Source organism: Lemur catta, chromosome 16 (assembly GCF_020740605.2).
Source record: "Lemur catta isolate mLemCat1 chromosome 16, mLemCat1.pri, whole genome shotgun sequence".
Classification (NCBI taxonomy): Eukaryota; Metazoa; Chordata; class Mammalia; order Primates; family Lemuridae; genus Lemur; species Lemur catta.
In genome coordinates this window covers 33,772,454-33,799,135 of record NC_059143.1, presented here as the reverse complement: position 1 = coordinate 33,799,135, position 26,682 = coordinate 33,772,454, and the positions used below count along the sequence as shown (strand labels likewise).

The 26,682-nt window shown below is 41.2% G+C and overlaps 1 protein-coding gene and 1 non-coding gene across 2 annotated transcripts in view; both read left to right on the top strand.

Annotated features, from left to right (window-relative positions):
• PSTPIP2 (proline-serine-threonine phosphatase interacting protein 2) overlaps nucleotides 1–24,320 on the top strand; it is a 70,097-nt gene extending 45,777 nt beyond the window's left edge. Inside the window, exons 4-15 of the mRNA XM_045527923.1 lie at nucleotides 34–68; nucleotides 3,241–3,347; nucleotides 7,994–8,056; nucleotides 11,514–11,612; nucleotides 12,201–12,246; nucleotides 13,202–13,281; nucleotides 16,147–16,245; nucleotides 17,515–17,611; nucleotides 17,731–17,812; nucleotides 19,046–19,080; nucleotides 20,133–20,190; nucleotides 22,725–24,320. Coding sequence (XP_045383879.1) covers nucleotides 34–68; nucleotides 3,241–3,347; nucleotides 7,994–8,056; nucleotides 11,514–11,612; nucleotides 12,201–12,246; nucleotides 13,202–13,281; nucleotides 16,147–16,245; nucleotides 17,515–17,611; nucleotides 17,731–17,812; nucleotides 19,046–19,080; nucleotides 20,133–20,182 — 793 coding nt within the window. The 3' untranslated portion in view covers nucleotides 20,183–20,190; nucleotides 22,725–24,320. The remainder of the gene's footprint in view (nucleotides 1–33; nucleotides 69–3,240; nucleotides 3,348–7,993; nucleotides 8,057–11,513; nucleotides 11,613–12,200; nucleotides 12,247–13,201; nucleotides 13,282–16,146; nucleotides 16,246–17,514; nucleotides 17,612–17,730; nucleotides 17,813–19,045; nucleotides 19,081–20,132; nucleotides 20,191–22,724) is intronic.
• On the top strand, nucleotides 18,570–18,673 carry LOC123621963. Its single transcript, XR_006729343.1, has one exon. It is a non-coding gene; the product is annotated as a U6 spliceosomal RNA (small nuclear RNA).
• Nucleotides 24,321–26,682: the final 2,362 nt, after the last annotated feature.

Sequence of the window (26,682 nt, the reverse complement as noted above, 5' to 3'; positions counted from 1 at the left end):
AGAACTGAAATTATATATGTGCTTGTGTTCTAGCACTCTGAAGCGGGCCCTTGAAGTCTTCAAGCAGCGTAAGTGATTTTTAAAAAATGTATTTGCTGCCCTTGGCAAGCTCTGTGTCTGTCATCAAAGGGGGGTTTTAATTTGAATGGCAATTTCATATTGGAAAATGAAAAAATTAGGATAACTCTTAAGGTGAGAAATAGCTGTGCAGAGTTGATATGAGCTGGAGAACCCTTCACACCTGCGCATCGTGATGTGCCTTTGCCCTACTTAGAGCGACGCTCCTCTCACTTGAGTGGCCATCAGATTGACCTGAAGGATTTGTTATTAACGCAGATTTCTGGGCCCCATCCCCAGAGTTTCTGATTCAAGAAGTCTGGGGTGGGCCCTAAGATTCTGCACGCCTTGAAAGTCCCCAAGTGGTGCTGATGTCTGGTCAAGGGACCACACTGAGAATAGCTGCCTTAGAGGAGTGTCTACCTTGCTTAGTTCTATCTCAGAGAAACCGTCATCCAGGTGCTCACCTGCCCACCTCAGCCACACTTGTCTACCAGCCTCACCCCTTTTATGATCTTATGCTGGGTCTGCTTTCCTTCTCCCAGAGCTGCCTCTGCAACGCTTCAGACTTTGGGACAGTGTCTTGTCATTTCTCCCAGATCACCAGACGTTTTTGTTCAGGAGAAATCTTTACTTACAAGCATCACAGGAAACATTGTCTCCGTTTCCTCACCTCTTACTCCAGTCTGGCTTGTGGCCCTGCCACTCATCTGGAACTGCTCTCTCCAAGGATACCAGCAAGCTTTGCGTCACTGAGTCCAGTGGACAATTTCAGGCCTCTTCTAACTTGACTGTTCAGTAGCATTCAATGCTTGGATTCTTCCCGCTTCTCTGGCTACTTCTCTGTTCCCTTCTTTGTCCTTCCCTACCCAGCTTTTCAATACTGCAGGTCCTCAGAGCTTGATCCTAGCCCTTTTCTCTTCTCGTCTGTCTAGGTAAACCCCTCCTCGTCCCTGGAATCAGCTACTGCCTTTACACAGAGAATGTACAGATGTATCTCTTCAGTCCGGAACTCTCTAAACACTAGACCTTACATTCTGACCACCTACATAATGTTTCTTCTTGGACATTTCAAAGGCACCTTGAATTCAAAATGTTTGCAACTGATCTCATAATCTTCCAGGTGATTACCTAAGGAAGACTGAGACCTGTTTTTTGAACCACATCCTGTTGTCTCCTTAAGAATTCTTATTTATTCTTCTCTTCCCGAGGTCAGGATGCTATACCCTAGATGCTATACCCTAGATGCTATACCCTAGAAGTGACAGGGTCCCTTCCTCATTCTTCTCCTTCAGCCTCTTAAGGGGACACCCAAGTGGGAGGTAGTTCCCTTGTCTTTTGGACTTATTTTCTTATTTTGAATGGAGCATTCTAATTTTATCACATTTCTTGAGAGTGGTAAAGGCTGATTCGGAAAGGAAATAGAAAGTCTTTGGAAATACCAATGTCAAAATTGTCAGGGTTCATCTCTGCTGGGGTGAAGTTCTACTTCCCTGTATCTTTTTGAGGGTAAGGAGTCATTTTCTTCCTGTGAAGGTCATCTTTGCTTTTCTTGGGTGGCTAATTATTTATGTGTCTAAAAGGGAAATGGAAGACACAAGTAATGATGCCCTCAGAATTCTTTCTCACTTCTTATTTCCATAGTGTGACCTTTGGAATTCAGCCAGCATGTTTTTATTTAGTTCCTGTTATTCCAATGTGATGACAACCCAGAGTTAGGAAGTCTGGGGTGAGGCCCTTGCACCTTGGTCTTCGAGGGGTCCTGTCCACTTCTAATATTCTCCAGGCCTGGGGAACTTCCTCTAAGGCTTTCTGTTTTTCAGAATACTTGGTGCTTCCAAGCTAAGGGTTTTAACACAGCATAATATGTGTAATGTGGGCTTAAAGCATTTCTGTAGCTAGTTGAGTGGTTCTCAACCTTTGTAAATGTTAGCTAAATATATATTCATCTTAACTTTTCCATGGAAGGTGTCTTTTTCTCTCTTTAGCTCATCAATTAATACACTTCTCAAGGTAGGGACAGTATCTTTTTGTGTTCCTTATAGATACTGTAAGGACAACTATGGCGTGGCCTAAGAGAACCCCACCATAGGCTGGGTCTTAAAATTTTTGACCTTACAAAATGCCAAATTTCCTCCAGAAAGGTTGTGCTGATTAATTTCCAACCAACAGTGCTGTTTTCCTCATGTTTGCCAATACCAAGAATTTTCACTCTTTGAAAATTTTGCCATATTGAGGGTTTGGATTTCAAAGTTTTGCATTTTTTTCAATAGTTCTAAGGCTTGATATGTTTTTAAATGTTTATTGGCCATTTAGCCACTCTTTTTTGAATGTCATGTTCTTTAACTGATTTTTTAATATTGAAATATATGTTTTCTCTTTTGATTTGTGAAAGCTCTTTTAACATAGCTATTTGCTCTTTGTTATATAAATTGCAAATATTTTTCTGGTTTGTCATGTACCTTCTAACCTTCTTCAAGGTTATTTTGACACACACAGTGTAAAATTTTTTCCTAGACATATCTGTTCATCTTTCAGTCTTTGTAGCTTTATCTGTCAGTGTTTCTAGTTCTAATGCCGTGCTTTGACTTGTTTTCCTAGAACAATTAAAATAAAAAGTTAATTGTTTTCTATTATAAAGGCAACCCATGCTCCTTGTAAAGTCTTAAAAAAAATAAAAGTGAAATAATCACCAATAATCTTTCTACCCAGGGATAACATTGGTTGCCCAAATTTTGGTGTATGACCTTTTTTTTTTTTTTTTTAATAAATGTTCATGCTCATGAGATGTTAGAGATGGAAAGAACCTTGGAGGTCATCCAGAGAGAATGAAGAATCAAATTTGAAATTGTGGAAGCTTTAGTAATGTCTCCTAGGATATAAGCTTCATGAGCTGGGACCTTGGCTACTTTTCTCCCCAGCCCTGGGCATACACTGGGTTAGTAACCATTGGCAGTAGGAAGCTAAGCTGAAGATTTTCTAGTCTTGGTCTTGGTGGCCAGGGCAATGCTAGGCACATAGAGGTGCTCAATAAATGTTGATGAACAAATAAACTGATATTCATTTTACCACTTGCTCTAATATTTTCTGTATATATATATTTTTTATTTTATATGATTTTATATATTCAAATTCAGAAATATGTAGACCTTAATTATTGTTATTTAAAAATTCTTTTTGCAGAAGTAGACAATGTGGCACAATGTCACATTCAGCTTGCACAGACTCTAAGAGAAGAGGCCAGGAAGATGGAAGAATTCAGAGAAAAGCAAAAGCTACAACGGAAAAAGGTTGGGTTTCCCTATGTGCTAAGCTGTTGTCTTTTCTTCTGCAGAAAACCCCGGGCTTGTTTGCTCACTGCACTCCTCAGCTCAGCTCCCACCTTCATGCAACCATGCTCTTCTTTTAGCCTGAGAAATTATTTATTGGGGTTCCCCTGTGGGGATCACTCCAGATGGGCATACACATTTCTGTACCCCAGGCCAGTTCTCCTTTCATTAAGTTCTTGCAGGATTCAGGGGTCCAGCTTGCATTTCTTTGCAGATCTGTTGCCACTATTTGAACTAGGACTGGAAGGGGAACCCCTCTGTGTTCACTAGAGTCCAGCACGTGCCAGCTGGAGGTTCCCTCCTCCTGGACAAGGCAGTAAGGGGAGGAAGAAGAAGTGGAGGAGACTCTCACTCCCTCTGAAGACCATAATGCAGTCCAGCTACCCTATCTTACCAATGGGAAACTGAAGCACTGGGGACTCTAAGTCCTTTCTGTCTTCAAAGCAACTACATTTTTTTCATTGATGGGATTTACTCTGACCAACTACATGGAAGGGGATGAGAGTGAACAAGAGTTCATAAAACTGGCAAATGTTTGGGAAGTTACAAGGATCAATAAAAGAACTCCAGGTTTATATTAAAGTGTTACTCAGGCTAGACCAGCCACTCTTCTGACTTCCTTCTATTTCGTTCCTGAAAGACTTGTATATTCAGGTTGCCCTGGCAGCCAAGTAGGGCCCTTCCAGAATTTCTGTATCTAGTCTCCAAGACTGGAACCCAGACTCACATGGGGAATAAGCTCTTCCCTATCTGGCACCCAGAGATTTTTACCCGGGTCTCCTGGGACAGCTCTGCATGGACTTTTGCTGACCTCTTTCACCCCTTCTGGAGATCTCTTTGGAAAACTGAGGTTGTCTGCAGTGTGTGTATCCGACAAACAGCCAGCCATTCAGGCTGATCCTGCCTTTACCTCAATCTCAGCAACTTTGCCTGTGGTTCTAAGTTGGAGCCCAGGTCCAGCTGCCTCAGTGGCCACTGGTGTCTGGAGTGGGTGGAAGTATCTTATGAGCCTGCCTACTCGTGGCACCCTACTGCCTCTTCTCATCTCTCAATCTGTACTCGTGCTGTGCTTGTCACCAGGAAGAGTGGGCAGAACCGGACATTGAGGGAGCATCTCAGCAAGTGCTTTCACACACTGTCTCAACTGCACACATCAAGTCTGTGGGTGCCTCTGGCCCAGAGCCTTCTTCAGAGCAGAAGCATGTATATTACACCCACTGATGATCTGACCCTTCTGGCTGACGTTGCCAGGCCTGCCCACCACTCTCATGCCCTAGACAACCAGAGTCTATGCACACGTGGTTTCCCCTAAGAGGAAGGGAGAATCATATCATCACATTTTCGAGTGCCTGTTCCTTTCAGGGAGAGTTTTGTTAATTTTGCAAGGCTTCCGAAACTTCCCCTCCTCACAAGTTACACAGACCAAATTCTTGTAGCTAGAAGAATGTACTCTAAATTCTGTTAAGCAATAGAGTACATAGCCCGTGCTCAACCCCCACTATCCTCCAAGTTCCCTTTATTCTGTGTGCTCTCTACAGCAGGAAAATACTTTCAGATCTTTCTTTGAGAAGTCCAAAGTTTATTAATAAATTTGTAATTCCTTGTGTCACAATGAACTCTGGGTTGTGCCACTTCCGTATTTATATATTCTTCTTTTAAAAAGCATAAAACTTCGGGAAAAAATGTGTTAGTGCTAACTTCTCATTTTTTAATGGTTAAACCTTGCATGTTTTGGTCTTTCACTTCTTGGAAATTAAGCCATTTCTACTTATCAAGGAAAGCCATCAGTTGATTTCTTTTAATAAACTGGGGCAGAGGAGGTGCAGGTGGAACGGCTGGTCGGGAGGCTGTGGCACATTAACTCCTACAGCTAACGTATTCTGAGGTGTTGACCAAGATGGGCATGGTCATCCTGCTCTCACTGAGCACAGAGCCAGGCCAGACAGATGGATGTGATGCAGACATCATGACAAAATATGATGAGCCTTCCATGATGAGGGAAATGAATGAAGGCACCATCTAAGCACACCGTGGGGACACAAAACCTCACCTATGGGGCTGGGGCAGGCCTCCTGGAAGAAATACACTGATGCTAAAACCAATAGAGTGAAAGTCCATATAGATGAGGAGGTCAGGGGTTGGCAGGGTAGGGGGATCTCAGAAGGCATTCTTAGGAGTCTTGACGTTTGAGGGTGCTGAGGCTTCCTCTCCAGCCCAGAAATGTCCTCGGCATGACAAAGACAACACATGACCAGTCATCTATCCTCTGGAACCCACTTTGTTTTACCATCTCAGCTAAGACTGGGATGGTCACGAAGAATGTTGTGCTGCCTGTGTTAAGAGCCATCTCCAAAGAAAGGACATTCTGTGGTTACAGAGAGTGAGGCTTCCTGTTTTCAGGATACAGTCTGGGTGTGGGTAGACAGAGAAATGGGCCATGAAGTAGCTGTTTCAATAATTTATTCCTGGGTTATTTGGATCATTTGCAAATCTCTTCTTCCTTTTCCCCCCTGTCTTGCTTCTCCCTACCCTATAAAGAGATGATTGTGTTTTTGTACTCTGTTGTGTTATCAGTAATAAAATGCAATCAAATTTCCATTGGATTTGGTCTGAGTGGAAAGTCTCAGTGTCCTAGAAGAGGCACTATCCTGAGGATACCTGAAAGAGAAACTTTGACTCACTGGGGTCACCATGAGTAGGTTACCCTGTAAATGAACACAGACGTGAGCAGACTTAAATCACCATGGTGTAGCAGACAGAGCTGGACCTGAAGTCTCTGCCACTAACTCACTGGATGGCCTTGAGCAAAGCATATCACTTCTTGGGCCCCAGGGGTCACACTTGTCAGGTTAGGGAGTTGGATTGATGCTTTCTAAGTTCCCAATAGCTTTCAAATGCCAGGAATCCCCGAAGGCAGAGGGAGGAATGATAGGAAGTAAAAAGGCTTGGCTGGTTGTAGAACTTTGCAGCCACCTGAGAGGTGCTTGAAGCAGGTGTTACATAGAACCTAGAGATAAGGAGGCCTAGCTTGGGCCACAGGCGAAAATATAGCAGCAGCTCCCAAGTGGAAGAGTAGCAATATGTATACTCAGACTATTAGAAAGGACCTTGGAGTAGACAAATATTTCTAGCCGATATGCTCCGTGTAGTCTGGCAAAATCAGGAACCATTACTAAATAAATAAACCCAGCTTCCTCCTCCTGGCAGAGGGACATAGTCACTTATGTGAACCACAGCTTCCTGCTTGCGATGGCAAAGACTGGCCATGTGTCTTTCCATGTGGGGCTCATGTTGGAGCCTTGTCCGTTCTCTGTGTTGGCGCTGTCTTCACCACGAGCAGGTGGAGGGTCAGCTCCTGGTACCTCCGGGTACTTTCTCCTGGGCTGGAAGATGACCGCTCAGTTCTCTGAGGACTCCTCTGAAGCTCCCCCAAGGGAATTTCATACACTCCACAAATCTCGTATTTGAAGTGAGACCATTCCCAATATTTTATCCAGATACCTTAAAAATCCATCCAACCATGTTTGTGTGTTATAGTAATGGACAAAAGCTTAATTTTTATGTGTCTGGAAGGAACTACATTTGAATTTTATTTTCAGTATGATTGTATCACTTTTGCACAAAATCAATGTCTTTGCTCATTTTGAATTATTGCATCTCTTTGTGTTTACACTGCTTGGTTTCATAGAGCTGTCATAAGGATGATGGGTAATAAATTTAGGGTAATGATTAGGAACAAGGGCACTGGAGTCAGTCTCCTGGGTTTAAATTTCAACTCTATTACTTGCTGACTGTGTTACTTTGGGAAAGCAAATCACTTCAGTACTATCAGAAAATGGGGACACAGTTGTGATACATGAAAACTGCTTAGCACAGAAGTGCTTGATTAAATGGGAGCCACTGTGATTATTTCTGAGAGGTATATCTTTATTATTAGCACTATTATTTAATATTTTGGCTAATAAGAGTATTTAACATCACAGCCACAACAAAGAAATTACTCCCAAGTGAACTCAACAGAGGCGTTTACCTTTCCCGGGTTAGATAGGGTATAAAGAACAGTAAGTAGAACAGCTTCTTTTAGCTGTCCTATGAACATTTTTTTTCTTTAATACTGTCCGGGCATCTTGCCCATTATGGGTGTGTCATTAATGAGCTACAGGAGTGAATGTTCACAAATCCCTGATTTAACTGTGCTGCCATATGCTTACAGAATAAAGACCCCCTTTAAAATATAAATGGCACTTTAACAAAAGTTTTAAAATTCCTTTTTGAAATAAAAGTCCCTGGATCCCAGATTTACTGAAGACACTGCTCCAAGGTGATCAGTGAGTCTCCTTGATGACTGAGAGTTCAGGCTCTGTTGTTCAACTGCTCAAGTTCAAAGTTGGGCTCCATCATTAGCCAACAGACCTTGGGCAAGTTGTTTGGGTTCTGTGTTCTGCAACTTCCTTATTTGTGAATTGGGGGTAATAAATAGCATATGTACCTTCTAGGTGGTGTGAGGACAGAATGAGATAATCTATACTGAACACTTAGCTCTCAAGATCAGCTGGAATTAATAAAAATTTCTGTCTTTATTAATAGTGCTTGTGCTCTCTTCACAGACAGAGCTTGTCATGGATGCTGTCCATAAACAAAAGAGCTTACAATTCAAGAAAACCATGGATGTGAGTCACATTTTATTGCCTTTTTTGGGTAAGGGTAACATTCTCTGAAAGCCTGTGCTGCATATGAGCATATTCCTACTCAAACAGCATTTCAATAATGTTATTATTTATTAGTGTGGTGTTTTAGGGAAAACAACCTTCAGTGGTTTGGTCTTTCTTTCTTTCTTTCTTTCTTTCCTTCCTTCCTTCCTTCCTTCCTTCCTTCCTTCCTTCCTTCCTTCCTTCCTTCCTTCCTTCCTTCCTTCCTTCTTTCTTTCTTTCTTTCTTTCTTTCTTTCTTTCTTTCTTTCTTTCTTTCTTTTTAAGGCCTTGGAAAGATTGAAGATGAAACTAGATAGTGGAAATACAATGGGTTATTTTTCTGGTAACCTGGGAAAATATAGCAAGACAATTTAAATATTTTAGGCTACGACACAAAAGTGTATATAGTGTATAATACCATTTATCTTGTTGGATTTGTAATTTTACCCAGTGACTATTCTGAATCTTGATTGCTCACCTATTTTACTGAGTGACTCTTTCTTGTTTTAAGATACCTGAAAATTGTAAAAGCCTTCTTTCCTTTTAGTAATTCACAAAAAATGCTTGGTGGCCAGGCGTGGTGGCTCATGCCTGTAATCCTAGCACTCTGGGAGGCTGAGGTGGGCGGATCGCTGGAGGTCAGGAGTTCGAGACCAGCCTCGCAAGAGCGAGACCCCGTTTCTACTAAAAATAGAAAGAAATGATCTGGACAGATAAAAATATATATAGAAAAAAATTAGCTGGGCATGGTGGCACAAGCCTGTAGTCCCAGCTACTTGGGAGGCTGAGGCAGTAGGATTGAGCCCGGGAGTTTGAGGTTGCTGTGAGCTAGGCTGACACCACGGCACTCTAGCCTGGGCAACAGAGTGAGACTCTGTTTAAAAAAAAAAAAATACAATTATGAAGACTATGTTGCAACTGAGAAAAACTGCTTAACATGATGTATTAAAAAATAAAGGATAGAGAAAAACTGATAATTTTGATGACACTAAAATTGAAGATTTCTTTGTAGTAAAAGAAAAATATTACCACCTTATACATAATCCCATGATAGATGAAAACTGGAAAAAGTATTTGTAACTTATAGTTGGTTGATGTTCCTAATAGATACTGAGCTCTTAAAAACCTATTAAAATAAGGGATGCTCCAGACATTTAGGAATAACATTAATCAGGTGTCAGGCAGATGTGGGGGAGAGGGATGGGTATATAAACACATAATGAGTGCGATGCACACTGTCTAGGGGATGGACACGCTTGAAGCTCTGATTTAGGGGGGGGCAAGTGCAATATACGTAACCTAAACTTTTGTACCCCCATAATATGCTGAAATTAAAAAAAAGAAAGATTGATAAAAAAAAAGGGATGCTCCAATAAAAAAGTTGGTAAAAAACATGAAGGAGAAAGGATATGCCACTTTAGTAATAATGAAAGACATGTAAATAAAACAGTATGCCAGTGTTTTCACCTCAGTGTTTGAAAAGATTAAAAATATTGACTAAGCCTGTTGGCGAGACTGTGAGGAAATGGGTACTTGCATGTACTCTTGGTAGAAGTATAAACTGGTGCAACCATTTTTGGGGGAAGTCTAATAGTCTGATGTGTTTATACTCTTTTGTCAGACAATTATACTTTCAGGAATTTGTCCTGTGCAGATAAATTCACACTACTCAAAATCAAAGTAGTTTTATGTGATAAAAAATAGGAAAAACAAGATAAATGTTCACCAATAGAGAGATGGTTAAGAAAATTATGGCACGTATACATATATGAAATATATATGTGTATAGATTTATGAATACAACCATTAAAATTGTTGAGCTACAGGGATCATGCTTGATACAGAGAAATATCTCCAAAGTATTGTTGCATAAAGGAAGAACTGTTACATGAATGTTGTTGCATGAATATCTTATGCTCTTACAACTCTGAAAAATTATGAACTTATATTTCTCTGTGTCTGTAGCATAGAGAGAGAATTATAAGCTTGTTTATTGAAAGGGTAGGCCCAGCTGAACTGATGGGGAGGCTAAGAAATGTAGGGAAGCACATGAAATATCTGGTGAGCACAAACCATCTCTGCAAAGGAGTCTTCATTCTTTTTTATTATTAATTTGAATTTTATTTGTTTTGTGGGTTGGAATTTCATTCATGAACATAATTTTGTTTATAGATGTGTAAGAGATATAGAAATACAGTTTATCTCTACTTTTATTTTTATACATATTTGAGGATAAATATATATTACATGCGTTTATATTTAAAATCCTCGATTTACAGATGGGGAAACCGAGGCACAGAGAGGCTAGGTAATTTGTGCAAAACACATGGGTAATGGTGGGACTGGGATTCCAACCCAGGCCTTCTAGCTCCAGTGCTTAATCTCTGCTTTGCAGACAGCCTCAGAGAAACCAGCCAAATAAGGACTTGGGTGGGGGAGTCTTCACTCCTAGTCAAGCATTTTTTCCCCACCATTTTTACTGACTAGCTGACTGTTGGATTAACAGCTTTGCTTTGTTTGAACAAGTTAAGTCTTTGCTTCCACACTTGAAACAGAAAATTATTTCTTTGAGTCACTAATGATTATAGTTTGTGAACTATTTCCATAGTATTGGTAGTAATGGCAGCACAGGATAGACCATGATCTGCTTTTAAACTACATAAAACAGAATTCTTTACATCAAAAAGGAACATGACTTTCCTTGAGCAAAAGAAATCATGGCATTGGTTCCCTCCCACTGTCCACATGTTGTGGTGAGGCAGTTCAGAATATGGAGGCATAATTACAATCAGTATGAGCTGGCACCAGTGATCAAGTGATTGCATATAAATTCTAAGGATTATGAATGTTACATATATGTTGGATTACATACCTTAGCATTACATAAATATTTTGATTTTGTCTATTTCAAATTCCATCTTTTGTTTCACTCAATTTTTTTTTTTTTTTTGGAAACAGGGTCTCACTCTGCACAGGCTGGAGTGCAGTGGCACCATCATAGCTCACTGCAGCCTCAAACTCTTGGCCTTAAGAGACCCTCCTGCCTCAGCCTCCCAAAGTGCTGGGATGACAGTTGTGAGCCACCTTGTTTCAGTCAATTTTTACAACTCATGTGCTTTGGTTGTATTGACAAATAGGAATTATTACTTCCTTGATCGGGTTGCCACTGCATATGTAATTTGGAAAAGGGCTACAGAGAGAGAGAGAGAAAGAGAGAGAGAGAGAGAGAGAGAGAGAGAGAGAGAGAGAGAGAGAGAGAGAGAGAGAGACCTTTCAAAGATTGATAGGAAAGAGCACTGCCTTCTGGAAGCCCAGCCTAGTCATGTTCACAGGAGTAATGAGAAGGCCCTGTCTGTGCTGGGCTTGGTGGGGTAGGTGGCTTCTTTTCAGGGTTACAATCTGCTCACTTGTTTTGGTCCTCTTTGTTCATAACAAAGGCAAAGAAGATCTATGAGCAGAAATGCCGGGACAAAGATGAGGCAGAACAGGCAGTCAACCGGAGTGCCAACCTGGTCAACCCGAAGCAACAAGAAAAGGTACCTAGGAGGGCTGATCACCTGAAAAATCTGAGACTTACATGTATCAGGCTAAAGCCAATGAAGAATCTTAATTAAAAACACGAACTGTACTCTAAGCTCCTGGCAGTATCTTCCTTCAGGGAACTGGGGTCCTCTGAACCAGAAAAACCATGGCCACATTTTTGGGGTTGGGGAAGAACTAGAGAAGCATGCCCATGGGGAAGTGGGGGTGATAAGAGGTGGGGGTGGCGGTTCTGGTTTTTTCATCTTTCTTCAAAACTCAGCTCATGTATTTTTTGTAGCGGGCTGCATCTTGTTTGGGTGGATTGTAAATTTAAGTAAATTTAATTTTGTAATATCTGAATATAAGATTTCAGCAACTAGAGGGCAGAGGTATGTCTTTAGGAAGATGTAAGGCAAGACGCTTTATGGGAATTTTCCCATAGTGATAAGATTACAGGGCAAGTTGAATGATTTGCTCATGAGGGAAATGTAGCTGGGATTTGGACTAGACCTCATCTCTTCATAGTCACTGATTTTAAATGTGTTTTGCCTGTGGAAGCCTGGCCCAGCATTCCCAACTCTTGTTCTTTTTTGTCTTCACAGCTTTTTGTTAAACTGGCAACATCAAAGACTGCAGTAGAGGACTCGGGTAAGGGGGCTGCTCCTATGGATCAGGGAGGGTTGGTTGGTGGGGTTTACATGGTCCTAAATGTGTCTCAGAGAAGGGTAGTTTTATATACCTTACAATAAGGAATATGTGGATATACAGTAGGATTAACAAGATATCAGAAGGGAAGAAGGGAGGAATGAAGGAAGGCAAAGAGAGTAGGAAAGGAAGGGGGAGAATATCAGAATCTCAGAAAGTGGGAGGAAGCAAATGAGGCAGCAGTTTCTGGCTGCTGCCTGCTTAGACCTTGCTGCCTTATAGGTAAGTGAACGGGGTGGTGGAGGAGTCATGTGATGACTGCTTTGTAATTAGGAGCTCACTCTGATTTATCAGGGACATCCATGTAAAAACCCCCTTCAGCCCTCATAGCCCTCATCTGCTGTAAAAGAAACTGCCAAGTGGCAAGGCCTTGTCATCACTGAAATCTAAGACCTAAACCAGGTGTTTGCAAACGCTTCTAGTTCCCAGAATATCCTACAGGAAACAATCCTTTAGTGACCCTGTCACTTAAGAAGTCTCCAAATCCAAAGCTAGATTAACTTGGTGCCCCTTTAGGGCTCAAGGTAGCTCTCTTCTCTACCTCCCTCATCAGACAGTTTTCCTGAAAGTGAAAAGTGAGCGGAAATATTGAAGTGGAATTAGACAAAGGAAACCCTAGCTGAGGGTTTTCGTCAGCTTTCATTTCTTCTTACTTGGAACGTTTCTTGCTTGATGCTTGGTTCAATGTGTTAAAAGAAAGTGATTCTCTTCTTTGCTTAGTTCACAAAGATATTACGCGGGTGAGAGATGTCCTTCCAATGTTCCCCACTCCTGGGGGCCTTGTGAGGTCAGCACGACTCCGATGCGTTTCTTTTGCCATCTGAGATGAGCCGTGGGGTGGGTCTGCGAGCCACCCTCCTGTCCAGCTTCTGAACCTCGGCCCTCCCTTCCGTTGCAGACAAAGCGTACCTGCAGCACGTCAACGCGCTGGAAAAAGTCCGAGAAGAGTGGCAGAGCGAGCACATCAAGGCCTGCGAGGTACCCGGAACCGGAAGCTGCTAGAGCAGGGGCGGGTCTTCCGCCTAGAACCTGGAGCGTCTGCTTTTTAGAAATGCTCCGTCTCCTATTATAGCACCTTGATTCTCATAGAATTAAAGAGTTCGAGGGCGGATTAGAAATCAGAAATTTAAGTGAAGACTGGAAGGAAGTGGAATAGTTTCCCCCAAGCCTCATCTTTCTGCTTCTTCCCATGCTGACCACACTGTCCAGCTCTGTTTAAAGCTTTAGTCTCATGGTTGGTTAGTGCAAGCAGGAAACAGATGAATTAGTTAATGGTTGATGAGTAATTACCCTTGGAGAGCCTTGCCTGTACTTGCCAGGCTCTCAGGGAAATACAGATAGCAGGTAAGCAGGCTATGACTTTTTTTTTTTTTTTTTTTACTTTCGTCACACTTTTGATTTCACCGTTGCTCCCTTCATTTTGAGCACATGACGTCACAATTTCCTAGAGGAAATACAAGACATAACCTGGAAACTTCCTCAAGTTTGTGTCACCGTGCCTACACATTTTACTAGTGGTTCTCAAAGTGAGGTCCCTGGAGCAGTAGCGTCAACATCACCTGGGAACTTGCTAGAGAAGCAAATTCTCAAACCAAGCCCAGACTCACTGAATCAGAAACTCTGGGAGTAGGTGTAAGGTTTTTTTGGATTGGCTGGCGCCAGAGAAAGAAAGACAAGCAGACTTAAAAGGGATAAGTAAAGAGGCTTTATTGGGGCCCTCCCGGGTGAGAGTAACGGGTCCCAAGAGAGGGGCCTGGGCGAGATTCTCGGGTCCCAGGAGAGAGAGAGAGAGAGAGAGACTGGAAAAGTCACATCACCCAGAAGTCTGAGTGGGTTTATATGTTTTTAGGGCTGGGGGATGGGGGTCTCTTTGGCAGGAAGATTTCGGCTCGAAGAGTGAGGAATTTCTTTGCTGCAGTTTTAGGGCGGGTATTGAGAAATAGGAGGGGCCGGTGGTATGTGTGGACTCCAGGAACTGTTGACTCTTATCAGGGTAACCATTCAGGTGTGGTCATCCTTTAACTTAGCTGGGCCTTGCAGGCATTGTTCTCGGCAGGTCTGGTGGACTTCTTTTTCCATTAGGGAAGGGAGGGGTGCCCGCCACCAGCCTTACAGTAGGGCCCAGCAATGTGTCTGTTAATAAGCCTTCCAAGTGATTCTGTCGTGAATTCAAGTAGGCGACCACTGATTTACACACACAGACACACACACACACACCCTCCTTTTCTGCTGTCAGAGTGGGAAAGGAGCTGCTTTCTGCCCTATCAAGATCCCACCCTATCAAACCTTTCCCCATTCCCTAGGGCACAGAGAACTTATGAACTGTTACCTTGCACACATGCCCTAGCTTTAAAACCCACTAGCTCTTGCTTCCCGTTTGTTACTCTCTCCTTTCTTCTCAGCCACACTTTGAAGACATCTCCAAATCCTTGTCATCCCTGCCTGCCCCAGACTGCTGCATCTGGGGTTTGCTTCTTATAGCTGCTCTCTTAGAGGGCACCAGTGATCCTTTTGGTGTGAGGTCCAGTGGGCCTTTGCATTGTCTAATCTGATTTGACCTGTCTTTCCCATCTGATGCTGTGAGTCACTATGCCCCTCCTAAAATAGCCTTTTCAGTTTTGCCTTCTTCACTCCACATTCTCATGGGAAAGCCTGGAATGAGGCCATTTTTTTAAGGTTTAGAAACATGCAAAGCAATATACATTTTATGGATACATATATAGTGTAAAAACCTACCTGAGAATGATACAATTTAGAATAATAGCTATTTCTTGGGAAGGAGGAAGGTGACAGAGATTTGGGAAGTCACACAGGGGCTTTAACAGAATCTGAAGCAAATATGGCCAAAGTTTTTGACAAAGCTAGATGGTTGGTATGTGGGTATTCATTATATTGCTCTCTATGAGCCTTCGTGAAATATTCTCTTAAAATAATGTAATATTATTACCAAATAATGCAATTATTGCATTATTATATATATAGATCTCTATATAGATATTAAAACATTTAGAAATGAAATAATGCATTTGCTTCAAAATACTCCAGGGAGTAGGATAGTTGGTAGGGATATAGGTAAAACAGAATCGGTTGTGAGTTGATAAATGTTTAAGCTGGTGAATGGTACACAGGGATTCATCATACTTTCTGTACCTCTCTACTCTTATATATATTTGAAGTTTTATATTATAAAAAGTTTCAAATGGAATAGCTATGATATTCAGTATTTTAAAAATACATTGATATATAACATCTGCTATTGAATAGCATAGAATCTACTTTGTAGAATAGTTTGATTTTTCAAAAGGTAATACTTGTTTATACCCAAAAAACTATATTTCAGGCAGTGACTTTTATTTTAACTTTTCTATTAAGAAAAAAATTTAAACACACAGAGATAGAAGGCAAATCCAAGGGCATCCACATACTCATTAACCAGTGTCAGCAATTTTGACCATCTTGCCAGTCAAATTCATTCATCCCAGGGTAGAAGGGGCAATGTTTTGAATCTGGGGCTCTGGCAAGCTGCCAGGTGGAGGTGTTTATTAGACAGTTGAAAATGTCAGCTGGAACTCAAGTTAGAACATTGGTGTCTAAAATCATCATTACTTCTTGCCTTCAGAACCATAGCCAATCCTGTTTGTGTTAATATGATATTAGGCTCAATTTTCATTCTTTGTCTGTCATATGAGTTCATGAGCTTCCTCAGTGGTGGGGGAAGTACCCTAAATTGGGCAATAAGCTTACAGATAATTGAGGGTTGGCATTGTTTTGCAAGTCACAGCCAGTCTAAATGAGGAGCCCCTTTCGCTGCATATGTATATACATGCAGTTATTTTTCTGTAGGTATTTGAGGCTCAAGAATGTGAACGAATAAACTTCTTCCGGAATGCATTGTGGTTACATGTGAATCAGCTGTCACAACAATGTGTCACAAGTGATGAGGTAAGTCAGAGGCATGCATGGAGGATTGTCGCTTTGCATATTGGATTCATTAGAGTGGAAGGAACTGCAGACCTTTATTAGTTTACCACCACCACCTCATTTGAGGCCCAGAGAGGTAAAGTGACTTGCCCAAAGCCACACAGTGAGTTATTAGAAGGACTCAGATAAAGATGTAACCTGCCTAACTCCTGGTCCATTTTACCACCATGATTTTCACATTAAGAAATTCAGAGTTAGGCTGGTCCCAAGGCAATGAGTTATCTCACTTGATGGCTCACAGTCTGTTACAGATTGGACTCATTGTTCTACTTTTTCCTCCCTTGTCACTACTGCACTTGACTAGTCTTAAAAACAAACAAACAAACAAACAAACAAAAGACATTTAGAGTTAAGGCAGGAGGACAGAGATGGGGACCCAAACACAGTTTAATGTATGGAAGATAGAGATGTCACAGCATGAATGTGAGCCCCAGAGATTGCTCCAATCTGGAATGGGGTCACTCCAGACAGCACCAAGTACTAGCAGACTGAGCCATGCCCAGGCTAATCCAGAGCTCAGGATTTACTTGAACAGCATTCCCAAGGCCATTATCTAGGTTTAATTTGTGCACAGCAATATTAATGGGATCCCCAGGTCTCAGAGGCACTAAATCAAGTTATCATAATTGTCTTTGCTAAGAAATAGCCACCCTCACTCCTCACTTAGATGGGACATTCACCTTAGAAGAACAAGCAGACACCCAGAAAACCAATAAAATTGAATGGAAGAACTCTTTCAAGTGATTGTCTTTCATATGTGTGTGGCATTGGTCTTGTGTCATGGGATTTGGTATCTATATTTTGGTCCCATCAGTATTTAAAATTTTTTCAGCCAAGGTTTTTGTCCTGCCACAAAGATTTATTTCCTGTCATTAAAAAAAATTTACTAGCCGATATGCGTCAGAGAAGAGCCCTAAAGTGAATCTGGGACTTGGGAATAATTTTTTGTCTTTTCAAAACAACAAAATCTGGAAAAGAGCCATTTTTCAAACCCCCTGTTTTGATGAGCTGTGTCACAATTATCATCAACAGCTGGGTGTGGTGGCAGGCACCTATAGTCCCAGCTACTTCGGGAGGCTGAGGTGGGAGGATCACTTGAGCCCAGGAGTTTGAATCCAGCCTGGGCAATATAGTAAGACCCCTGTCTAAAAGAAAAGAAAAGAAAAGAAAAGAAAAAAACCAATTCTCATCAACATACCTCTGCCTATCGACTTACTTTCTTTTTGTTAGGTGTATGAAAAAGTCCGTAAGAGTTTAGAAATGTGCAGCATTGAGAAGGACATTGAATACTTTGTGAATCAACGCAAAACTGGACAGACTCCACCAGGTGAATGGGGCAAGGGGTCGGGAGGGTCATGTAGGCAATTCTGTTAGTCTTGTTAGATATCGCTAACAAGATGGAAGACACCTGCCACTTAATGTTTTGTTTCTTGATGCCTCTCCTAGCACCCATCATGTATGAGAATTTCTACTGCCCCCAGAGGAATGCAGTCCCACCAGGAAAGGCTTCAGGGCCTAACTTGGCAAGGTAATAACCAGCTGTCTTTCAAGTAAAAAAAAAATACTTTTAACAAACGTTAACATTGGTGTTCTGAGACATTAGAACATATCTACCACTGCATTTGCTTAGCGAGGTTGCTAGTTTTTTAGAAATAGCATTTTTAGGACAAATGTTAAATGGATTTTACTAGTCATAGTTCGAGGAGGACTCTGTCATGCTCGAGTGTGATCATTATTACTCACTTATGAATGCTATACCTTCCTTATAGCCTACAGAAAGCAGGAGTCAGCAAACTATGGCCCCCTGTGAGTTAAATCTGATATGCCTATTTTTGTAGGGCCTGTGAGTTAAGAATAGTCTTTACATTTTAAATGGCTGGAAAAGAATCAGAAGGTTACTATTTTGCAAAATGTGAAAATTGTATGAAATTCAAATTTCAGCATTCCTATTATAAAGTTGTATTGGGACACAAGCAACTTAGGTCGTTTAGGTTTTGTGTATGGCTGATTTCCCAGTAGAGTTGAGTAGAATTGCAACAGAGACAGTATGTAGTCAGCAAAGCCTAAATCATTTACTATTTGGTCCTTTGTGGTGCGAGTTTGCCACCCCTCATATAAAGGATTCCAAGGGAAGAGAAACTTCTGTTTCACATAGTGTCAGCTTGCAGTCTAAGCTTTTAAATTTTCAGTCCAGTTGTAGGAAAGATGGGGAGTGTTTGGGAATGATTACATGATCCTCATCAGTATTTAAGAATGCCAAGCACTGTTCAAAACAGTTAATACGAGTGCTCGCTTCAGCAGCACATATACTAAAATTGGAATGATACAGAAATTAGCATGGCCCCTGTGCACGGATGATGCACGGATTCGTGAAGTGTTCCATATTAAAAAAAAACAGTTAATGTGAATTAACTGACTTAATCTTCACAATGAGGTAGGAGCTGTTCTTCCCATTTTGCATACGAAGACATTGATGTGCGAAGGGCTCAAGAAATCTTTCCCGTACAGCTGAGACTTTAATCTTGCCAGTCCGGGTTGTGGGGCAGGCTCTGTGCTCCTAATCACCCTTGGCAAAATATAACATCTGCAACTCAGATTTCAGGAGGTCAGTGCTGCACATCATTTGCTTCAGCTGAGCTCTCTTGACCTTCCAGCGCAGAAACCAGATCTGATTAGAGTGCGATATGCTTGTCGTGTGATGTAGAAAATTATAAAAATAACAAAAACTTATTTAAAAGACTTTGGTTCTCATTTCTTACAGGAGAGGACCTCTCCCAATTCCTAAAAGTTTACCAGGTATGTCACCAAGAAATGCCTTTTAAAATTCTTATGTTAGGGTTTCTTTCAAATTGAATAACTAGAATTTTGAAATAAAGGGAATGAAAGGATGAATTAGAATTAAATTCCCAAGAGTGAGGCTATACTGGAATCTTACTATGATACTATTTGCCACATAGTGGAATATGGTAATTAGTGGACTATTTTATAGCTTATCTATGAGAATTTACTTACTGAAGTACCAAAAGAAACTTACTATAAGGTAATCTTACCTAAGAGATTATTTCAACTTGCGCCATGAGAACAGCAGAACTGAGATATAATTCCCTTTGGATTACCCAGAAATGTAATTTGTAGAAGGCATAGATGTCTAAAAACATGAAACTTAATATGTATCTTGTACACTGCCCGTAATGAGATCTTTCGCTAATCACACTGGTCTCTTTTTTCTCTGATCTCCTGTGATACCTCCAGGAGAACTACACATCTTAGCATTTTTTGTTAGTTGTGGGCCCCGGGTGGTGATAAGTGAAGGCAGGTGTTTTGTCTTCTCCTTCTCCTGTATCACTCACAGGACTTGACACAGTTCTGGGCACATAGTAGGTGTTCAACAAATATTTATTATTTGAGTAAAAAAAAACCTATCTATGTTCAAGGACATGAGAGAAGAGGACAACTTATGCTACACTTAGCTTAGTAAAAATTTAGTGGCTGAAAAAAATGTGGCTGAAATTATATCTTTAAACAGTATGAGGATTTAAGTTATTTTATTTCTTGTTGTTTTATGATTACCACTTGGTAACTTGTCCATTTTTGAAGATGATTTTACTGTGGGTGCTGCTATCTGGGCATGGATGAAAGAGGGCAAAGGAGTCAGAATAGCGATTTCCAGAATGTTCTCTAGTTTATAGTCATGACTACCATTTATAGGCTTTGTTGCCAGATATATTTACTCCTTACAAAAGGGCAGTTACCAGAAGCTCTGAGGGGAATGCCTTAGCTTGAAAAGGGTTAAGATCTTATCATGAAAAAATATTATCTTAATGCTGTCCTGTGTTCCATTTTTGCAGAGGACCCTGATTATTCTACGATTGGTGACTACAGTTTGCTCTATCAGTAACATCAAGGGTGAGGAACTTTACTTTGCATATGATCCAGTTGCATTTAGACTGGTGATTATGTTTTTGAAGGTTTTCAAGCTTCTGTATAACACCATTACAAACAAGCAAGGCCTGCCTAGGCGGGCACACTGGCCAGAGTGGTGTCCCTTCGGGACGCCTCTCTGAATCCTATGACTGGAAGCAGACTGGAGACCACTCCATACCTATTTGAATGAGGATATTTTCCCTTCATTGATTATTCCATAACTCTTTATCTGCCCTTGTTAAGCTCTTGCTTAGCCATTACACACTTAGCCTTAAGGCAGTGCTCACAAACAAACACACATGAGCCTCAGTAAGTAATTTAGCTTTTGGTGTACTCCCCCACCCGCTAAAAGGGGAAAAATCAAGTAAAAAGAAGTTAGTGGAAACAGTGCAAATGGTATCACACTCACCATTTACACACGGGCATCACAGGGGTCACCCTGCACCAGATTATTAATGCTCTGAACTAGCAAACCACGAGGATTATTATTAGATGAGAACTGAACGCTACTAAGCCAACCACTCCTGCAAAGATGGCTGCATGGCGGCTATTCTGTGGCACTCAGGCACTTGCGACTTGCTCCAGGTCAACATCAGATTTCTCAGATATGAAGGAATGCCTCAGCAGCCAAAATAGCAATACCAAATGAAACTCCTCATAAAGTATAATTCCTTTACCCTAAAAGGGCATATCTTGGGGTATAATTATATAGGCATACATGAGCACAGAAAAAGTTTGAAGGGATATATTCCTAAACAGGTAATATGTTTGCTTTTTGTTTGCCTTGGTTTCTAATTTGTCTGCAATGTAAATTTATCACTTCACTGACTAAAAACTGTTCTAGAGCGTTGATCCACTTGCATAATCCTGATTTTATTATGTTCCTGGGAGTGACAGGAAGTGGGTGGGTAGGTTGCAGGAAGTCATGAGAGAACTGGGACAGCCTCTCTCCCGCTGTTCCTGGCTTGGTGTTGGTTGTATGTAGTGTCATTTATGAAACAAAACAGGTTTTAACATTGTTCCTTGGTAATTTCCTACAATGTTCTATACCACCTATAAGTGAGCACATCAAATGTTACTTGTCTTCAGTCCTCTTAAAACACCTACTTTGTGACTTATAGCCAATTAGCTATATGGGACAGAAGCAAATTGTCTTAATTTGATAGAATTAATCAGCTAGTATTTATTATATTTAAACATGAGTCCTTAAATTGCTTAAGAAATATATTTCATATTTAAGCAATTTTACTATAAAAGATAGGGAAATTGAAAACATAAAATATCCTATTGTCTAACTATATTTAACTTTCTTACTTACTAATAAACTGTAGTCTTTATAACTAGTCATCATTTCTTCTTCATTTCATAAGGCTCCCTGTTTCTCATGGAAAGGGGCAAAGCCCTAACTTGAGGCACAGCAGGAACATGGTAAATCAATGACTTGGGATTCAGAGGTGGAACCTGCTCTCTGGAGCACCATGTAGATGATGACTATGGGGCAGAGCGTTGGCAACACTAAGTGCTTCCTTTTATTTTTTTACATCTTTATTTTCTGTCTTTACTTGTTTGGGTAAAGCATATATTCTAGTGGTTTAATAGAGCATTTGACCCAACAGCTGTAGTTCCTTAGAGTCTAAGAGTTTGATGTTCAAATGCAAGATGCCAGGGCCAACCCATTTGCTTGAGTTATATCATTTCATTGGGGTTCATTGGTGTCTGTGCCTTCACAATGAGTAGGGGTTCAACATATTCACATATAATTGACTGAATATTGGCTGGGCACAGTGGCTCACGCCTGTAATCCTAGCACTCTGGGAGGCCAAGGCAGGAGGATCGCTCGAGGTCAGGAATTTGAGACCAGCCTGAGCAAGAGCAAGACTCTGTTCCTACTAAAAATAGAAAAAATTGGCCGGGCGTGGTGGTGCATGCCTGCAGTTTCAACTACTCGGGAGGCTGAGGCAGGAGGATTGCTTGAGTCCAGGAGTTTGAGGTTGCTGTGAGCTAGGTTGACGCCACAGCACTCTATCCAGGGTAACAGAGTGAGACTGTGTCTCTAAATAAATAAATAAATAAATAATTGACTGAATATCAGAGAATTTTAAAGAAGGGAGCCTAGGTTAGTTAATAACTTAGTTAAGCAAGTTATCATAACATTTAAAATAGTTTCAGTGAACCTTTGGAATTGAAATTTAAACAAGAAGATTTAGGAATTTGCAATTTGTTTTGCAGTTGTTGATTTTAGCTGCTATTTTTGTTTTTAATTCTAACATGTTTAGGTAAAGATAGATTATAATTTTTGAATTTAAAAATATCTGTATCAAAAAATATAAAAACATGCATTATTTACCATAAAGCAATGCTGTTATCATCACATTCTATTTTCATTGTTTGGAGTGCCCCTTCTGCACTGTTTGTTTTCCTTGGCCAGCACACTTACTGACTATACTCTCAATATAGGAGCAGGTGCTGACATGTCTGGTTTATTAAAATAAAATTTCTTTGTTATTTTCTTTCAGAAAGCAAAGCTTTTTCCGGCTAATGCTTCTATGTCATGGAAAGAGGCACCCAGAGCAGCAGAACCTATACCCAAATTATATCAACTATGAAGACTTTGAAGTGAACCCTTGCTGTAATTTTTTGATACTTTAAATTTATGGTAGACATTTAGTACAACTTAAGCTAGTAGAGTTCTGCAGTTTTTTGACAAAGTTTACAAATTGCCCCAGATTGAAGAATTATTCCTTCCCCGTCAGTCACTAAAGTTGTGAATGAATTGTGTTTTCTACTTGGGAAGCAGGCAAGTTTCTGGATTTGGAGTGTTGACTCTTGATGGAGCAGAGGTGGCTACAGAGGAGTCTGAGCCACCAACTACAGAGGAAGCTCCTTTGGCTCTGAGTAGCATGGCTATGGAATTTCCACAGTGACACACACTCTCGATGGTGCAAGATTTAAAATTACCTTCCTTTTTGGCTGGAAGACTTAGAAGCCATATGATTGTACTTTCCCATTTTACAGATGAGGAAACAAAGCCTAGAAGTGTGAAATCAGTTTCCTTACTGTCCTCCCAGCTAATTAAGGACAGAACCAGAGCTCATCCCACATCAGTATTCTAACCCTTCCCGAGCCCATGCTGAAATTTAAGATGCCAAATATTTTTGCCAGCACTTTTCTATTGGGAAAATTACCAGGATTTGAATGTCAGATTTATTTTTATGTGGGTCACTTTGTGCACTAAACTACAGAGCACCATATTTAATCTAATTTAAGAAGCCATTGATCATAAAACATGCCATTAGTTTATGTTGCACTGAGAAGGTGGGGTAGGAGAGTTGCCAATGAACTTGTGACAGGCCATTGATGGCCAAGCGCATTTGAATTTGAGATGCTAAAGTGTGAAAAAAAAGTACTTCCCAGAATCAATGAAATATGGTATTTTGATTCTCTTCCTCAAGAGAATTCTAGAGTTACAAAGCCAATCTTCAATCCTGGGTCTTCAACAGAGAACCTTTGCCTTAATAGACCCTGGAATTTTTAAAGTGTTCATCTTACCCTTACACAAATATTTTGGTCTTTCTTTGTCATGCACAAAAAGCAGGGAGAGTATGTACCTTTTGCACAACATTTGTACACTGTGAGAAAATGGTACATTTTAGTTAAGGTCAAGTTAAAATCTTATTCGGTATGTTGGAAAATTCTGTCACCCCAAAGAGCAAATATTTTCTTCCTCCTGCTCTGTCCAATAGCTTTCCCAGAACTGCAGACAAATTGATTGAAAGAAGATTGATTATTTCCTCGCCTTTAATGTAAGGTGCTACTGAATGCAGCAGCTTCTTATGGCAGGAAATTTGCATCAGTTGGATATCCTTTTGAGAAACTGAAGTTTGCAAAGGGTCAAACTTCCCCAAACTGGACAGGCTCAGGAAATTTTCCTTCACACTCAGAACATTCTATTTTTAAGTATATTATTTATTGTTGGCAATTCCTCAGGGATTTCACTTTTCTATCTGTCAGTGTAATTGATGTAAAAGTGTTTAATTAATGGAAAATAATATTTTTATTTTATTGCTCTTCCAGTTTGATATGAAGTAAAATAAAGGTTCTTGGTGATTTGGGATTTATTTTGCATTTTTGTGTTGATCCTATGTCTCTTCCAAGCTTTATTTGACCCCTTGTCCCATTTGTGATTGTTAGACTGCAGAAAGGCAAACTGCTGGTGAGGGAGGCCACATGGAGGTGGTGCCATGCCACAGATGTCAACTGCAATGTCCCCTGCTCTGGGAGGCTCCATCCCTCCCTCCAGACTAGGTTGGATCTCACTACTGTATCCTCCCAACTCATACCCATTGTCCTTATTATCACATGATTCACTCTTGAAATTAATTGTTCAAGGTCTGTCTTCCTTCTAGACTACCCTCCCTCCAAAAGAGCAGAGCCCTTGTCTATCCTTTTCTCTGTGGTATCCCCAGCAACTGACACATAATAGTAAATATGAAAGATTTAGTGGCTTATAAGAAAACATAGCTAAAGAAACCACCACTTGAAAGAGAAATAAGGAGTGTGAAGGAGTGAAACTAGCTACATATGTGTTAACTTCAGTAAATGTGAGCTACTCTGTAGACTGTTGGTTTATTAATTTGTGTTCCACCAGAAGCAGACCCTGATATAAGTACTTTGTCTGGGGGGCAATCCCAGATACACCAGTATGGAAGTGCAACAGAGGAAAGAAGGAAGGAAGGAAAAAAAAGTGTGCATCATCCGGCAAGCTACACGGTGGGCAGCTGGAGTGCATTCCTCTTGGGGGCTCCTGGGAAACAATGCAGAACCCACGCTTTGGAGATGGGTATTTATTCGCTAGCTCCTGTCAGCCAGTGGTCCAGGGCTGCTCCTAGGAGGCATTCATTTCCCAGGACTTCTGGGCTGCCTTGAACGTTGACAGAGTGAGTTCTAGTAGTCTGAGAGTCCTTGGGTAGGGACACAGATCCTGGCAGTTGGAAGTCAAGCTGGTGTTTGATGAAATGGGAGGGACTGAGGGCATGTGGATGGAGCACTGACAGCATCTGACCCCCGCATAGCCCATATCCATCTGTGTCCCACGTTAATTTTACTCCCTCCTATCACTACTTCAAGTCCCAACTTCCCCAAACAAACACACATAAATGAAACAGGAAGTTAGCAGGACAAGTTGTAATCCCTGTCGCTACAGATGGTCCTAAAGCCATAACTGATATTTATCATCTCCTTCCTCTGCCACTCTGTTATGGGCAAATTTTGTCCCCTCCCCCCTCCAATTCATACATTGAAGTCTCACCTCTGGATACTGCCAAATGTGACTGTGTTTGGAGACAGGGTCTTTAAAGAGGAGGTTAAACTGAAGTAAGGCCTTTAGGGTGGGGCCTTAATCCCATATGGCTGGTGTCCTTTTAAGAAGAGGAAGACACCAGGGGTGCACGTGCACAGAGGGATGATCATGAGAAGATGCAGCAGGAGGACACCGTCTGCCATCTGCAAGCTGAGAACGAGGCCTTGGAGGAAACCCAGCCTGCAACTTGATCTCCTTGCTCTTGGACCTCCAGCCTCCAGAACTGTGAAAAAATAAATTTCAGTTGTTTAAGCCACCCAGTCTGTGGTATTTATTTTTATGGCAGTTCTAGCAAACTAACACACACACATTCTAGCATCCCCTTAGACTTGGCTAGTTCTTGTCTAGGTTGCTTGATGTTAGGTAACCTGGACCTTCAGCCCTGAGGGGTCATAGCCCTGGTTATCAGGCTTTTGGTAGGCCCTGTTGGCTGAAATTGCCAATTTATGTTATTTTTAATTTATTTAACCCTGGCCTTTTTAACGGGGAGCCAATTTATGTTTATCACCAGGCACGGGAACACAAAGAGTCATGCTAGTGAACCTCCTGAGTTCCAGATATATCCATCCTTGCCCCTTTTTCCTTATAATAATCACTAATTCCTGCCGGGATTGTTACACTTTTCTTTACTTTCTGATCTATTGGCATGAAGAAACCCAAATGACCAGGCATTGGCCATAGTTTTATTGGAACCCTTTCTATGTCCCCTGGGATATGTATCCCCTGCCAACCTCCTAGAGCCAGGAGCTCTAGTCCAACAGAGCCCGAAGTCAAAGGGATCAGAAGCACAAATTCCTCTTTGGGTCAGTGGGAGATTTGGTGACGGAGGCCACTCTCACCTCTTGGTTCCCAGACCTGTTTTCTACCTATTGGAGTAATAACGTTCAGTACCATATTGTGGCCATAGAAACACCAATACCTCATCTTCAAGGCCAGCACCCCAGCCCTGCAAAGTATCATCCTCCGGCTGCTGGTCCTCTGAGAGGCCAGGACAGCAGCTTCCAGGTGACATGGTGTGTAGTAGGCAAAGGGGAGCCCCTGGACACTTCCATTGTTGTGCCACCTTCACTGTAACATGAATCTCTTGGTGCAAAGCACACATTCTCCACATGGGC